This window comes from Dama dama, chromosome 19 (assembly GCF_033118175.1).
Source record: "Dama dama isolate Ldn47 chromosome 19, ASM3311817v1, whole genome shotgun sequence".
NCBI classification, from domain to species: Eukaryota; Metazoa; Chordata; class Mammalia; order Artiodactyla; family Cervidae; genus Dama; species Dama dama.
This window is the reverse complement of record NC_083699.1, coordinates 68,654,193-68,668,369: the sequence shown is the minus strand read 5'-3', so window position 1 is coordinate 68,668,369 and position 14,177 is coordinate 68,654,193. Positions and strand designations below refer to the sequence as shown.

Sequence of the window (14,177 nt, the reverse complement as noted above, 5' to 3'; positions counted from 1 at the left end):
TCCACGTTTAGATTACTACAGCAAGTTTTTAAAGGAACAGCAGATTCTTTGTCACCTTCCATACCATCCTTATGCACAGGAATATGTTAGTCTTTTTTTTTTTAAAGACTCACAAACCCCAAAATCTGTTAGGGGGAAAAAGCCTTATGGTGTATTGTATAGCCTGAATATTGCCTATTTTTGGATCATCTGCTACTTGCATGAGTTGGAAAATAGCTTTCTTTTATTAAGGTGAGCAGTTAAATGTTTTCAGTTGCTATTCAAAGCAGCATCTCGTGGCTCGTTAGAGATGTGCTCTGCAGCCCTACTCTAGTCTGCTGAATCCGAATCTGCAGTTTTAATAAGACAAGACTCAAAAGCGATTTGTAACCACATTAAAGTTAGAGATGTGCTGTCGTAGATCATGAGTGGTGTTGTCACTCCACAGAACAGTGCCTCAGTTAACCCTCATAAATGCTTGTTTAATTTAATGCATGTAATTCATTGGATCTAGATTAAGAAAGTGAAACAAGTGTTGTAGGATGATAGTTATGTAGAAGGGTAACAGTGATAATCAAGCAGCAGCTATCCATTTCTTCGTTATTTCTCTCATGGCTATCTGGATATCAAAAAATTATCGATCTGACCCTCAAAATGCTTGAGTGTGATTTTATTCACGCTGGGTGATTAGTCGCTCTCTTGTGAGTGTGTGTGTGTGTGTGTGTACAGAAGTCAACAATAGTTTGTAGAAGTAAAGGAGTAATTAGATTTTGATGGGTCATGGATATATAATCCATACTGTCATGTCTCACCTTTTGCGACCCCATGGATGGTAGCATACCAGATTCCTCTGTCCGGAGGGTTCTCCAGGCAAGTATACTGGAGTGGGTTGCCATTTCCTTCTGCAGGGGATGTTCCCAACCCAGGGATCAAACCCTGGTCTCTAAGTCTCCTGCATTGGCAGGCAAGTTGTTTACCACTAGTGCCACCTGGGTGTACCCAGTGTTAGAAGGTAGCTAAAAAAAAAAAAAATCTTCACGCAGGGAAGGCATATAAAAAGCATAATCCAGGAGAAAGTAAGAAAGAAAAATAAATAGTTGGAATAAATAAATTATTGGTGTTCATACATGAATTAAATCTTAACTGCACACTGTTGACAAGAAGAGTGAAAGTCACTCAGGTGTGTTGACTCTTTGTGACCCCGTGGGCTGTACAGTCCATGGAATTCTCCAGGTCAGAAAACTGGAGTGGGTAACCTTTCTCTTCTCCAGGGGATCTTCCCCCACACAGGAATTGAACTGGGGTCTCCTGCATTGCAGGCAGATTCTTTATCAGCTGAGCTATCAGGGAAGCCCAGGCACTCAGTTGTGTCCCACTCTTTGGCTCTTTATGACCTGTATAGTCCATGGAATTCTCCAGGCCAGAATACTGGGGTGAGTAGCCTTTCCCTTCTCCAGGGAATCTTCCCAATACAGGGATCTTCCACGTTGCAGGCCAACCCACCAGGGAAGCCTGTTGACAAGAAACATGCCTAAAATGTAAGGAAATGGGTTGAGAGTAAAAAGATGGACAAAAGGCAGCGCGCACAGATGAAGAGAAGGCTTGTTGTGTCATACTATTGTCATATCAGACAAGGTGGAAAGCATCACTGGAAGCAAAGAGGGGCAGCCTACCTTATATTCATCAGGAAGGTGTAACGACTTTAAATTTATGTGATCCAATACATAATCTAAATGGGAGATTTTTAATACTCTTGCTAACTGATAGAACAAGATGTGTGCAAATTAGAAAATACATGGAAAAGAACATACTTAACAGAATTAGTAAACCTTTGATTAGACTGATCACAGAGAAGAAAGAGAAGACCTTCTTAACCAGTCTTAGGTGAAGGGACTGTGGCTACTGTACAGAGCGCTCTTCTACGATGCAGTGTCAACCAAAACACCAGCATGAGTTTGTTTTGGTGAATTTGATTAACTAACTTGAAAACATAGACACACAAAGGGCTAAGAATAGCCTAAACATTCTTGAAGAAGAACAAAATTCTCTGCTAGATATTAAAACTTCTGAAGCTACCATGATTTAGGCAATCTCTGGTTCTTACACATAGATGTAAGAATTCTAGGTAAGTCTTTATCCAGCAGAACAAAACAAAGAATCCAAAACACATCAAACATGTATGAGTATGTGATTTAAGAAAAGATGACATTACAGGGCATTGGGAAAGTTTGTTTTTAATCATTGGTTCTGGGTTAATTGGATATCCATTGGGGAGGGAACAAAACTTGATTGCTTATTGCAAACTCACAGAAATCAGATCCAAGAGCATTGCACATCTCTAGATTTGAGGGATAAGACTCGACTTCGGGAAGATAACCTGGAATTTCTTCATGATTTTGGTATAAGGAAAGATTGCTTAGACACCAAACATACTAATTTTAAACCAAAAGTTGCTAATAACAAGAGGTGGAGTTCATCAAAAAATACCATTAAGGGAGAGACAGTATAAACCATCTATAGCTAGCCAATAAGGGGCTTATAGCCAAAATATGTTAAAAATGTAACTTTTAAAAATTTTAGAAATCTGTAAGAAAATGACTCTTGATAGAAAAATAAAAAAGCAATCTGAATGGGCTTTGTACATAAGTGGATATCCAAGTGATTAATAAATGAAAAGATGCTCATAGGCAGGAGGAGAATGCACATTAAGATCACAGTGGAATACACACTTACTTTCACGGCTGAAATTAGAAATACTGATGATTCCAAGTGTTAGTGAAGGAGTAGGGTAGAGGGAATTTTCATTAACTGCTAGGGAAAAAACATTGATTAAACAAAAACTGAAGAAAAAACCAACAGGACAACATCTTTATATACCAAAAAGCAGTCACTTCCTAGTAGCAGTGTTCATAATAGCTCTGAAGTGGAAACATGCGTGCTAAGTTGCATCAAGCAGTTGTGCCCAGCTCTGAGACCCCGTGGACTGTAGCCCGCCAGGCTCCTCTGTCCACGGGGATTCTCCAGGCAAGAATACTGGAGTGGCTCGCTTGTGCCCTCCTCCACGGGATCTTCCTGACCTGGGGATCAAATCTGTGTCTCCTGTGTCTTCTGCATTGCAGGTGGATTCTTTACCTATTGAGCCACCTGGAAACTGGAAGTCATCCAGTGTTAATCAAAAGTAGGGTAAAGTAATGGTAACAAACAAGTTTATAAGTGTATACAGTTTATAAGCCTAATATTAAGCAAATTCATGTATATAAAATTAAAATGAATCTGTTTTTTGGAGGTCAAGGTGGTAGTAACTTTAGGGGACGAGGTCATTAGATACTGATTGGGAGGGATCATACGGTGGTATTGGGGATTTCCGGAATGAGGCAGTTTTTATTTTTCCTGTCCCCACAGGACAAGGTTGGTTAACCAACTAATGATGATTGATTAAGCTGTATACTGATGATTTTTCTATATGTTATAAAAAAATAAGTTTAAATACAATATGTAATAATGACATAGATGATAGAAACAGAAGCTAGTATTTTTTTTTTTTTTAATGCTTGTTACCTACCAGGTTCTATTCTGCACGTCTGCTTGTGGTATTGTGTTTAAATTTGTACCAAACCTAAAGGAACAGGGTTAGTATATTAAATAATTCCACTGCTGTAGGTGGGGAAACTAGGACCCAGAGTGGTAAATTGTCATTCAGAGCCTTATAGTCTGTTTGCTATTTATTTATAAGAGTTTTTTCTAGACCACGGACCTCAGTTCTTTTTATATTCATTTAAATATATTCCTTCCTAGTGTTTTATGTTTTTAACATGCAGATTTAACCTTCCTTCCAATTATTTGACATTTAGGTTTCCAGTCTTTTACTGTTGCAAATGATACCAAGATAAACATTCTTCCCTAATGATCTTTGTGCACATCATCTGTAACTTCCTTAGGAAAAAAAGTTTTTTTAACTGAACAAAGTTGCTCTGCATAATTGGATTTATTTTTTAATTATGAGTAATGACATGTTTAGAGAAATTATTCCACCTGTCATCATAGGAACATTATCCTTAACTTATTCAGCAGATATTTATTAATCATACACTTTGGGTCAGTTAAGAACTGTATGCTGTAATGGAGGGAGATGGAAGCTAAGGTCTAAAAGCGGTGCTAAGTAGGGCTTGCGGATTTGAGGTTTACCCTGTAGAAATGGTCCCTCTAGCTGTTGAAGAAATAGAGGGTTGCACATGGGCAAAGAGAGAGCTACTCAGAATCTACTTCAGTCATCTAAGTGAGGTGCCGAGTAAGGGGATGGAAAGAAGAGGTGAGTGTTCTCTGCCTTGTGGCTCAGAGAGTGAAGAATCTGCCTGCAATGTAGGAGACCCAGGTTCAATCCCTGGGTCAGGAACATGCCCTGGAGAAAGAAATGGCAACCTGCTCCAGTATTCGTGCCTGGGACATCCCATGGACAGAAGAGCCTGGCGGGCTATAGCCTGAGGGTCACAAAAAGAGTCAGACACGACTGAGCGAGTAACACTTCTCACTTTGACTTTTCATAGGAGGCACAGTCAGCAGGATCGGGCTCCCCTTTGCATGAGGCAGTCAGTGGAGGAAGAGATCTCTACTGTGACTCCCAAAGCTTTGACGCTGGTTGACTGAGTGGAAGACAGTGGCGTTTGCTGTGTAGGATATATTAAGTACTCAACGTAGGATATGTTCAGTACTTATATAGGATATAGTCAGTACTTAAAAATTAAAAGACTATTTTGGCCAGCCCAGTACTTTGCATGTATTAAAGCACTTTCACCTTCACCACAACTGATGGAGGTAGATATCATTATCAGGAAATCAGGTGTGCAAGGTCACACAGCTGGTGAGTGTGAAGCTGAGATTTCCGTCTGCAGCAGCCCGGCCAGGAATCTGGGCTCTTGACTTTGAGGCCAGCGCTGCTGTGTGTTTCGGAACACGCCGGCTTGAGGAAAAGTACCCGGCGCTGAGCAGTGTGGCGTGCGGTGTGCTCAGAGTTGGCTCGTCTGCTCAGGAAGACGAGCACAGGCATGCTGGGCCAGTGTTGGCTGGCCAGGGTTTTTCAGCTTGTCTTCTGGCTTCAGTCTCTGATTGCAAATTTGGTTGAATATAAGAAGAAACGTCTTTCTCTTTCCCTCAAGAAAAATTAACTTTTATTAGTTAGCTGCCAAATACTTTTAGGAACACAATGTTCATTTTTCTTTTCTGCCGTGAAAAATCACTACCATGGTCCCAGCCTACCTGCGGGATGATTCTCGATTGTTCATTTTTGTGGCAGGCTTGCCTGGTCTGGGTTCTCTAAGGACTGTGTCAGAAGAGTCAGAGGAATACGGCAGCCTGTGAATTTGTTTCCATGAGTTGTGTACTCAACTTTTAATTACCCGTGTCAGTGGTGAGCACCACTAGGACATGTTTTCCACCTGGTTTGGGGGAGTGTTGGTTATTGATGGCCACACACCTGGCAGGTGCAGAGCAGACTCTCAGCAGTGTTCCTTTGAATTGATTTCTAAAGAGCTGACCTATTGGTCAGGCCCTTTGTAGGATTACTTTTGCAATTTATGGTTCTTAACTGATAAAGATCTAATATGTAAAAGTAAGCATTAAAGGTTATTTCTACTAGTTTACAAAAAGATCTGCTTAAGGTTTTCTCTTAAAACAGCCTTATATATACTCTTTTTAACCTGTGTTATGTTTTGTACCATTTATTGTTACAGCAGTTAGGTTGAGTATCAAATCCTTGTTTGCAGTTTGAAGGACTTTTATTTAAAGAGTTATCAGATAGGTCAGAAGATAGAAATGTCAGGAGATGAATGCATCCTTTAAACCACACTTCTTATCTTCTCATAGGAGGAGAGACTTCAGCATGCAAACCTTCATCTGTTCGGCTTGCACCGTCATTTTCATTCCATGCTGCTGGCCTTCAGATGGCTGGACAGATGCCCCATTCACATCAGTACAGTGACCGTCGCCAGCCAAACATAAGTGACCAACAGGTTTCTGCCTTATCTTATTCTGACCAGATTCAGCAACCTCTAACTAACCAGGTATGTTCACGATGTATTCCTAATGATTTGTTGGGATGGTAATTTATTCCTCAAAATGGTAGAATAGTAAATAGGCAAAATGCCTTAATATTTTTCAGTTTTGCATGTGACGGGGGGATTCCAGATTGACAAGAGATGATGTTAAGAAATGTGCATTTGAAAGTTTGTTGGATTTTTTCTTTTATCCTATGTATTTTACTTTAATTCACATTTTCTCATTCTGCAGTGAGGGGGGTAGTTATTTCTAATAAAGAATATTAGTTAAAATTAAAAAACTTTAAAGCTGTTTTTATGGGAAAGCAGTTAGGTAGAAAAATGTAAGTTATAGGAAAACAAGTCAGATTCCATTATAGCAAAATTAAAGCACTGACTTCACACTGTTAGAAATTACTTTAGTACACTTTTATAGAATTAAATATGAAACTCATTAAAATTAAAAAGAAAAAAATGTAAATTAACCATGCTTCTCATTTTAAAGATTCAGTGATTTCACACAAGGTAGATAGTGTAAATCGAATTAATGCTGACATCTCTGGATGTATATACATACATGCATGTGTGTATAAGTGTGTATTTTTAATATCTTCCTGAACTAACTGCATCCACTATGTTGATTTTTTGATTTGGGGAGATTTTTTTTTAAACTAGCTATAGTTCTGGTAAAGTCTCTTTCCCTACTGAGACTGTGTGTGTGCTGCGTGTTGAAAATGACTGTTTTTCTATGTACTTAGGAATTTGGTTTGTCAGTGTTTAGGTCTATTAATATGAACAACTTAGAAAATTTCAAAGTACTTCAAATACTGGATTTTTGGAGGACATGTGTTTTTTTCTAATTCAATAATACATCGTTTTAATGAGCTGTTGGCTACCGTGCATTGATATGGTGTGGCCTGCTGGTCATGAGACATGGACTTCAGGTCCTGACTCGTGATCTGGCTGTGGGACTCGAGTCAGGTCACCGGGACCCGCCTCTCTGTTGCTTGAGTGTAAGATTGGGACCTTAGAATAGATCCATCTAAGTACCATCTATTTGAGGACCCCCTTGTATATATTATAGTAAGATTTGATCATAGTTGAACTGACTTTACATTTATAAAATGGTATTGCATGTGAATAATAACAGTCACAGTTAAATAGTAAGGTAAATTATGGCAGGACGTAAGAATTTGTTTTATACAATAAATTGAGGAGTTGTATGTTTAAGAATTGGAGCAGTTGGTCAGAACTGGAAAGTGTTGTGTGTACCAGAAGAATATTCTCTGGACACCCAAAAAGTAGTAATAGCAGTCATTTGTTCGCACTGAACTTTCAAGAAACAAAGTACGTTTGGATTCATTTTCCCGCTTGCCCAAAATCAGCCTATCAGGCAGGCGTCCTGTTTTCGTCTCTTTGACAGCTGAAGGGCCTGAACGCCCATCGGCTCCTTCTCTGGACTGCATGCAGGCAGTCCTAGGCCCAGCCCAGGCTCGCTGTCTCTCACTGCGGTTCGCTTTCAGTTCTAACACTTGGCGTCTGTGGAGGGCTAGGGAAAACATCCAGTCCTTTAAAGTTATTGTTTGTTTATGTTTATATGATTGTAGTCGGTAATTTAGTTAGCAAAGTGTACATATTTTTAGATACAACCAACATCTTGAGGGTTATTTTCCAGTAAGAGATAAGTTACTTAGCATTTCCATTTTAAGCTGTAAAATGTTTTTGAAGATTCATATGATGTGAAAAAGACCATCTTTTAAGTAATAATATTCAGCCAAATACTTCTGCCAAACTCCAGAAATCCTGGAACCTAAAAGGCAGTCAAATTAAAAGCTTATTTGGTAACTGAAGTGTAAAGGCACTGACATGGCGTGGTCTGCCGGTCATCAGACATGGACTTCAGGTCTTGTCATGAGCTGGTTGAGGGACTTGAGTCAGGTCACCTGGAACCTTCTCTTGGTTCCTTGAATGTAAGATTGGGACCTTAGACTAGACCCACCAGAGTACTTTCTGGCTCTAAGGTTCTTTGATTTTGTTACTTGATTTCCAACGTTTCTTACTAATCATCCCATCGGTGCTTTTTAAATAAGATTTATTGTACAAGTAAGTTGAAAGGAAATAACGTTTTGTTTCTGGTAATTAGTCTTTCTTGTGTGAGTTTGTTTCATATAAGTTTAACCACAGTTTCAATGAAAAGATAAATGTAGTAAAAGTAAATGTAGACAAGTATGATTGATGTTCAGAATTCTGTCTCTCTCTGGGCTGTTACAGTTTTCAGAGTACCTTTCATGGTTCTTAAACTGTGTATTCTGGATGTGTCTTACATATGTTATTCAGGTTTATTAATAGCTCTCAAAATAGCAAAAAAGGCAGGACATAGTGTTTCTCATTCTCCACTACATATGAAAATACAAGGGAAACATAAAATAGATGGAATAGGTATTATTAAACTAGAAAACTGGAAATCAGTTTTAAATGAAGTCCTGGCACTTAACACTGTGGACTCTTCTCAAGGAAGAAGATTGTTTTAGCTCTTGTAACATAGCTCGCAGGAGGTCTGAGCTCCTGCTTTGTGTGTGTCTGTGAGAGAGTGTGATCTGTGTCTTCACACAGACAGGAGCGTTGGGATGAGGCTTCTTTGGGCCTCCAGAGCCAGAGAGCTGTGGCCACGGGAGGGGAGCTCACAGCTTCCCTGTTCAGTGAGGACACTGGGGCGGTGTGGAGGCTGGGGGCTCCTGGCTCCTCTGTACACAGTAGGCTTTTGCCCAGCAGTGGAAAGGAGGAAAGGAGCTGGCCACGTTACCTTCTCCTGACCTTGTGACTGTGAGAAGGTGGAAGCGGATAAAACATCAGATGCTTTTGAGTCTTAGTATAGATTTAAACTGTATGTGTATTTGGACAAGTTATTTTCTAATTCTGGATTGGTGCTTATTGTACCACAATAGTGAAAAACAGAAGATAGAGTTGCTTAACATGAAATTATAATGAAAGCTAGCAAAGAAAGAGTTGTTTAGTTTGTAGAAATGAATTTGTTTTTTCCATTTATTTTGAGTGCCTGCTCTGTACAATGCACCATCTGAAGCACTGAAATGCAGTCTTAGTATCTAAAGGCCAGTTTTTTGTGGGTGGAATTCATCTGGTTTATACATACAGATGCCCCTGAAATAGTAACTTCTGTGGCCAGAGTACATAAAAGTAAGGTATTTAGAATTAACGAATTGGTTTGGCCTTGTTGGCAGTTTGGCTAGTTGGAGAAGAGGAGAGCAGTGTTTTGTGACATGACAAGCCCATAGCACACACTCACATACTGAGTGCATAAAACTTTTTAGGGTTTGAGTATAGATGCAGAGGAAACTAATGTTAATAATGGTTTAAGAGAAGCTACAGAGGCAGAACAGTTCTAGTGTCTTAAGTTGTTGTTCCCAGGTTGTAATCCTCAAATCTGGCTCAAAATTTCCACTTCTTTCATAGAAAAAAAAAGAGAGGAAGTATAGCTAGGTAAGCACTACCATCACACCATCTCTTCATACCGCAGGGATGGGGTTTTTTCCTGTTCTGTCCTGACAACCCTCTTCTCTCTGTTTGCTTATTGTGGGTTTGTTTTCCCAAGACTGCAGACACTTCTCCGAGGCCTTTGCGTGATGTCTTGTGTCTCTCTACCCCTCCGGCTGACTAGGGTGCCTTTGAGAGAGGCCGTCCCAGGACTTGGTAGTTTCGCTAGTGTCTGTTACGAGAGCTGGACAGCAGCCCGGGGTGACTGGTGGTGGTGACTGAGGCTACCTTGATGTCTGTAATTGCCTTGGAGGATCTGTTCGTTGCGGAAGACCCTCTGGGAACCCTTTGCTGAGGCTTGAGACGAGGCAGAGAAGTAGGGTGAGCACACCCTCTGGGACCACTGGTGTGCTGGTTGCAGTATTCCTGAGTGTGTTGTGTTTGTGTTTGGAGGGTGTTTGTGTTTCCTGTTCCATCCCCCATCTAGCAGGAAGATCACAGTTGAACTCAAAATGCTTATTGGATGATGAAAGAGACCGTGGGTTAGCTTTGGGTTGGAGTGTGGTTGAAATGAATTTTTAAAAAGAAAGTTTCATTAGCTTTAAGGTGTTCTCTGGAACTTATTTGTGGTCAGCTGCTAGTGTAATTGTAGATAGGGATATTGGTATTATGGATTCTCTTGTTTATGCAACACACATTTATTAAATGTCTACTGTGTTTCAGACAGTATGTCTACTCCTGCTGTAGGCAGCAGGATTACAGCACTGGACAGATATATCTGCCCCATATGACGTTTTCCCAGTAGTGGAAAGAGAAGGAGAAAAATCTAAAACAGTAACCCAGTACCCGCATATCATGATGTCAGGTGGTGGCAGGTGCCGTGCAGGGTGGGCAGAAGGCGTGTGGAGGGGGAGTTGGATGTGTTAAGGCAGAGGGTGGGGCTCCTCGGTCAGCCTGAAGACACGAGAGCAGATTTCAGCTGTGCTCCTGGCAGGCACTGCGCAGAGCGCGGGGTCTGTCTGCCTGTTGTGAACCAGGTCAGGCTGGAGGAGCCATTCAGAAGAAATTTTTCCTTAGGTTGATTGTACGGTGGAGAAGCTCTCTTGGGCATCCTCTTGCTTGTCTCCTGGACCAGGGGTGTGTCTGTAATCCTTTCGTTTAATTTGGGGAACAAAATTGAAGGGTTGACAGCTGGGCATATTGTCTGCTAATTTCATTTATTTGTTCCAGTGGTTGTCTTCACTGGATTCCAGTTGAAAGAGATGACCAAGAGAGAATGCTCCCTATTGTAATGTGGATGTCTGTTTTGCTTTAAATCTGTGTGCGCAGGCTGCAGAAGAAGGGGTTCACACCAGCGCAGTATAGTTAAAGTGCTAGTCTTCTCTGTCTATTTAAGGTGATGCCTGATATTGTCATGTTACAGAGGCGGATGCCCCAAACCTTCCGTGACCCAGCTACTGCTCCCCTGAGAAAACTTTCTGTTGACTTGATCAAAACTTATAAGCATATTAATGAGGTAAGAACTATTGATTTGTTACAACGGCGTCTATCTTGCCATAGAGTGGAGGAAACGAGTTATTTTGTAGTGTGTTTAAAATGCTAAAATTGCTTTTAATTCCCAAGGATTGTCATATTGATGATTATTATGAAGACTGGTAAGTTAGCGGTTTATGGATAAAAGCATCATAATTATGTAAAAGAAAGATGCTATATAAACAAGAACTGTAAAAAGATAATTTTGGATAGCTTCCCTTCTTTTTCAAAGTTATATTGAATACATGCTGAGTTGTCATTTCTGTAATACCCCTTCTCCAAAACCTCAGAGGAAAGGGAGGGGATAATGATAATGTAAAAATATGAAAATGTTCCAGAATTTAGCTTAAATTTTTACGTATCTGTTTCTGCTTTTGCCAGAGATATCAGGAAGCTCTGAGATATGTTTAATGCTCAGTTAACAGGCATTTGGCCTAATTTATCTGATAATATCTATATTTATGTGGTTTAAAAGTTTCTTTTTAATGTGTGTTCTTTTTTATCTGTATCTTTTCATTGTAAGATACCTGAAAGCCTTTTTGGCGGGATTAAGTAGGATAAAAAACATAGCACTGTGAATTACTCCTCTTCCAACTTGACTCTTCACTTTCAGAAATTATTTTTCTGGTGTTTTAGCCCTTTGGCTTGGTTGTTATTTGCTCCTAACATCAACTCTAGCTGTGTAATGAATTGTTAATGAGCTTTTCTGGAGACGGGTGGTCATGCCTGTGCTCTCTTTTGTCTTCCAGTGGGTCCCTACATACTTCCACATTAAAGACTTATCTTCTACCAGCTTGATAAACATTTAAAAAGATGTTCTTATGTGTGTATGAATTTCTTAGCAGTTTGGTGCTGTTTAAAGCCAGTATTATTGTGGCAATGTGGCAAGATAAAATTGAAGTGAACTCAATGAGGAACATTTCTAAGTTGGATTTTTGTTTACAATTTATATGTTCTAAAAGATGTTTCAAACTAGTTTCTGGTCATCTGAAAATAATCTGATAAACTAATACTGTTGAATAGCTTTGTTGAAGCTTGTTTTTAACTGTTTTGTTACCTTTTAAACTAGTTTTTCTGATGTTGCTTTATGCAGTGTAATTTGTCATTTCCTCAAAGTTAGTTACCAATTACTTGAACTATTGCCTCGTTAATTACCAACTACTAGAGCTATTGCCTAGTCCACCTATTATTTTTTTTTTACTAGTCTTAGATCTGTTTTATAAGCAAAACAGATAGAAGGAAAATAACTCAATCTGTGACCAACCACAACTTCTATGACCTTTAGTGTGGGAGGAGGGGAGCTGACTGGTTTTCGTTAATTTGTTGTTATAAGCTTAAAGCCGGGCCTGTCTCAGGGGCCTTTTCTGTATTAGTAAAATATCAGTTCATATAACTTTCAACTTTCATTTCTGAAATCTTTTGCTTTAGGATCAAATATAAAATTAGGATTGACTAGAAGAGGTGCAAGAGGACTTGAATGTTAGGAGGATGAAATTGTTCTTTATTTTGTTTAGCATTTGTTGTTTACATCAGCATATACATTTCCTCAAAGTCCTTTATATTATACACTCTTATGATCTATACCAGCTCACTATGTAAATTATACCTTAGTTTAAAACATAAATGTAAATCAGATCCTGTTGCTTTTCTTGAATGGGAGACTCTGGCCTACTCACTTAATATCTCTTATTTATAAAACATAAGAACAGTATAATTCTAAAGTGAATTTCTCTGTAGATGTTTTTCATTTGATGTATATTAGTGTTATTCTGTAATTCAAATAGCAACTATAGAAATTTATTTCATTTTTTTGGTTATATAGAATAAAAATTCTTCAATTTCTTACTGATGGCAGATTTGTCTCATATGTACCCTTGATATATATGTATATTTATGGTGCCACTCCATGCCTCATAATTTTTAATTGCACAGTTAACACTACATTTTCTCATTTCAGGTTTACTATGCAAAAAAGAAGCGAAGACACCAACAGGGCCAGGGAGACGATTCTAGTCATAAGAAGGAGAGGAAGGTTTACAACGATGGTTATGATGATGATAACTATGATTATATTGTAAAAAACGGAGAAAAGTGGATGGATCGTTACGAAATTGACTCCTTAATAGGCAAAGGTTCCTTTGGACAGGTAATCTAACAAAAGTTGCTGAATTTTATAAATGAGAACTTCTCAGAGGCATGTTATTATAGCCTTTTCTCAGTAGTACACTCCTAATATTTATAAATAGATACAAAGAACAGATATGTAAGTATTTGGGTTATTCTCTAAAGTTAGTAAAACTTTATCAGTTGCATCAGCTATAAAAACTCCATTATACTTTTTTTTGTTTTGTTTCACAAAGTTACTATAGCTACCAAGTAGTTATTTTACTAAATGATTGATTTGAATCACTAACAGGTAGTATTGCCTCTTTCATTGGGCTTTTAGCCTCTGGATGGTTCTTCATGGTGTATGCTGGAGATAATTACCTTCCTGCCTGACACTCCTCCTCCAAAGGGGGAAATGACTATTTTCAGCTGCCTCAGCAGGTGTCCCTTCACCTTGGAGACTTGGACTCCCAGGTCTGGGCCCCGAGCCTGTCCTCAGCACCTCCTCCAGCACCATCAGGCCTCTCTGAGTGGACAGAGGGTCTCCTGTTAAGTCCTCACGGCATCAGCCTTGCTAGTACTGTGACGGGCATCATTCCAGTGGGTGGGATTCTTCAGGTAGCTTTCACCCGGAAGAGCGAGGGAGGCACTCCAGTGGGCCTAATGTTTCTTTTCGTTATGGCCTCTTCTCTCTGCCTGTGGCTCTCGTCTCTCACTTGCCCAGGACGAAGCACAGACCCTAACTGTGTTAGCCTCTTGTATGACCTGTGCCCAGAATCAGAGCTGCCAGACCTTCCTCCTTGCCCTCTTAAAAAGCTTTTCTCTGGCTGTGAGTCTCCCAGCTGTTTCCACCTGTAAGTCTCCGTATCTTATCTCATCCCATGTCAAGTCATAGAGCTGTTTGGTTTGAGGTATGATTTCTTGTTAATCCCAGTCTCCTTTACCTTTTAGCTTTTGTGCAGTGAGTCAGTTACTAATTTGCGATCCAAATAATTACTTTTACTTTTTTGGTGACTTTTTGGGGTTTTGGAGATTGTT

The 14,177-nt window shown here is 39.5% G+C and overlaps 1 protein-coding gene across 6 annotated transcripts in view; it reads left to right on the top strand.

Moving 5' to 3' along the window:
- DYRK1A (dual specificity tyrosine phosphorylation regulated kinase 1A) overlaps nt 1–14,177 on the top strand; it is a 142,154-nt gene that overhangs the window by 92,725 nt on the left and 35,252 nt on the right. For 5 of the 6 annotated variants that reach the window (XM_061167325.1, XM_061167323.1, XM_061167320.1 and 2 more), the window contains 3 exons: nt 5,839–6,035; nt 10,897–11,016; nt 12,991–13,179. In XM_061167325.1, the coding sequence (XP_061023308.1) occupies nt 5,916–6,035; nt 10,897–11,016; nt 12,991–13,179 (429 nt within the window). In that variant the 5' untranslated portion in view covers nt 5,839–5,915. The remainder of the gene's footprint in view (nt 1–5,838; nt 6,036–10,896; nt 11,017–12,990; nt 13,180–14,177) is intronic. The other variant, XM_061167321.1, reaches the window with a different exon arrangement.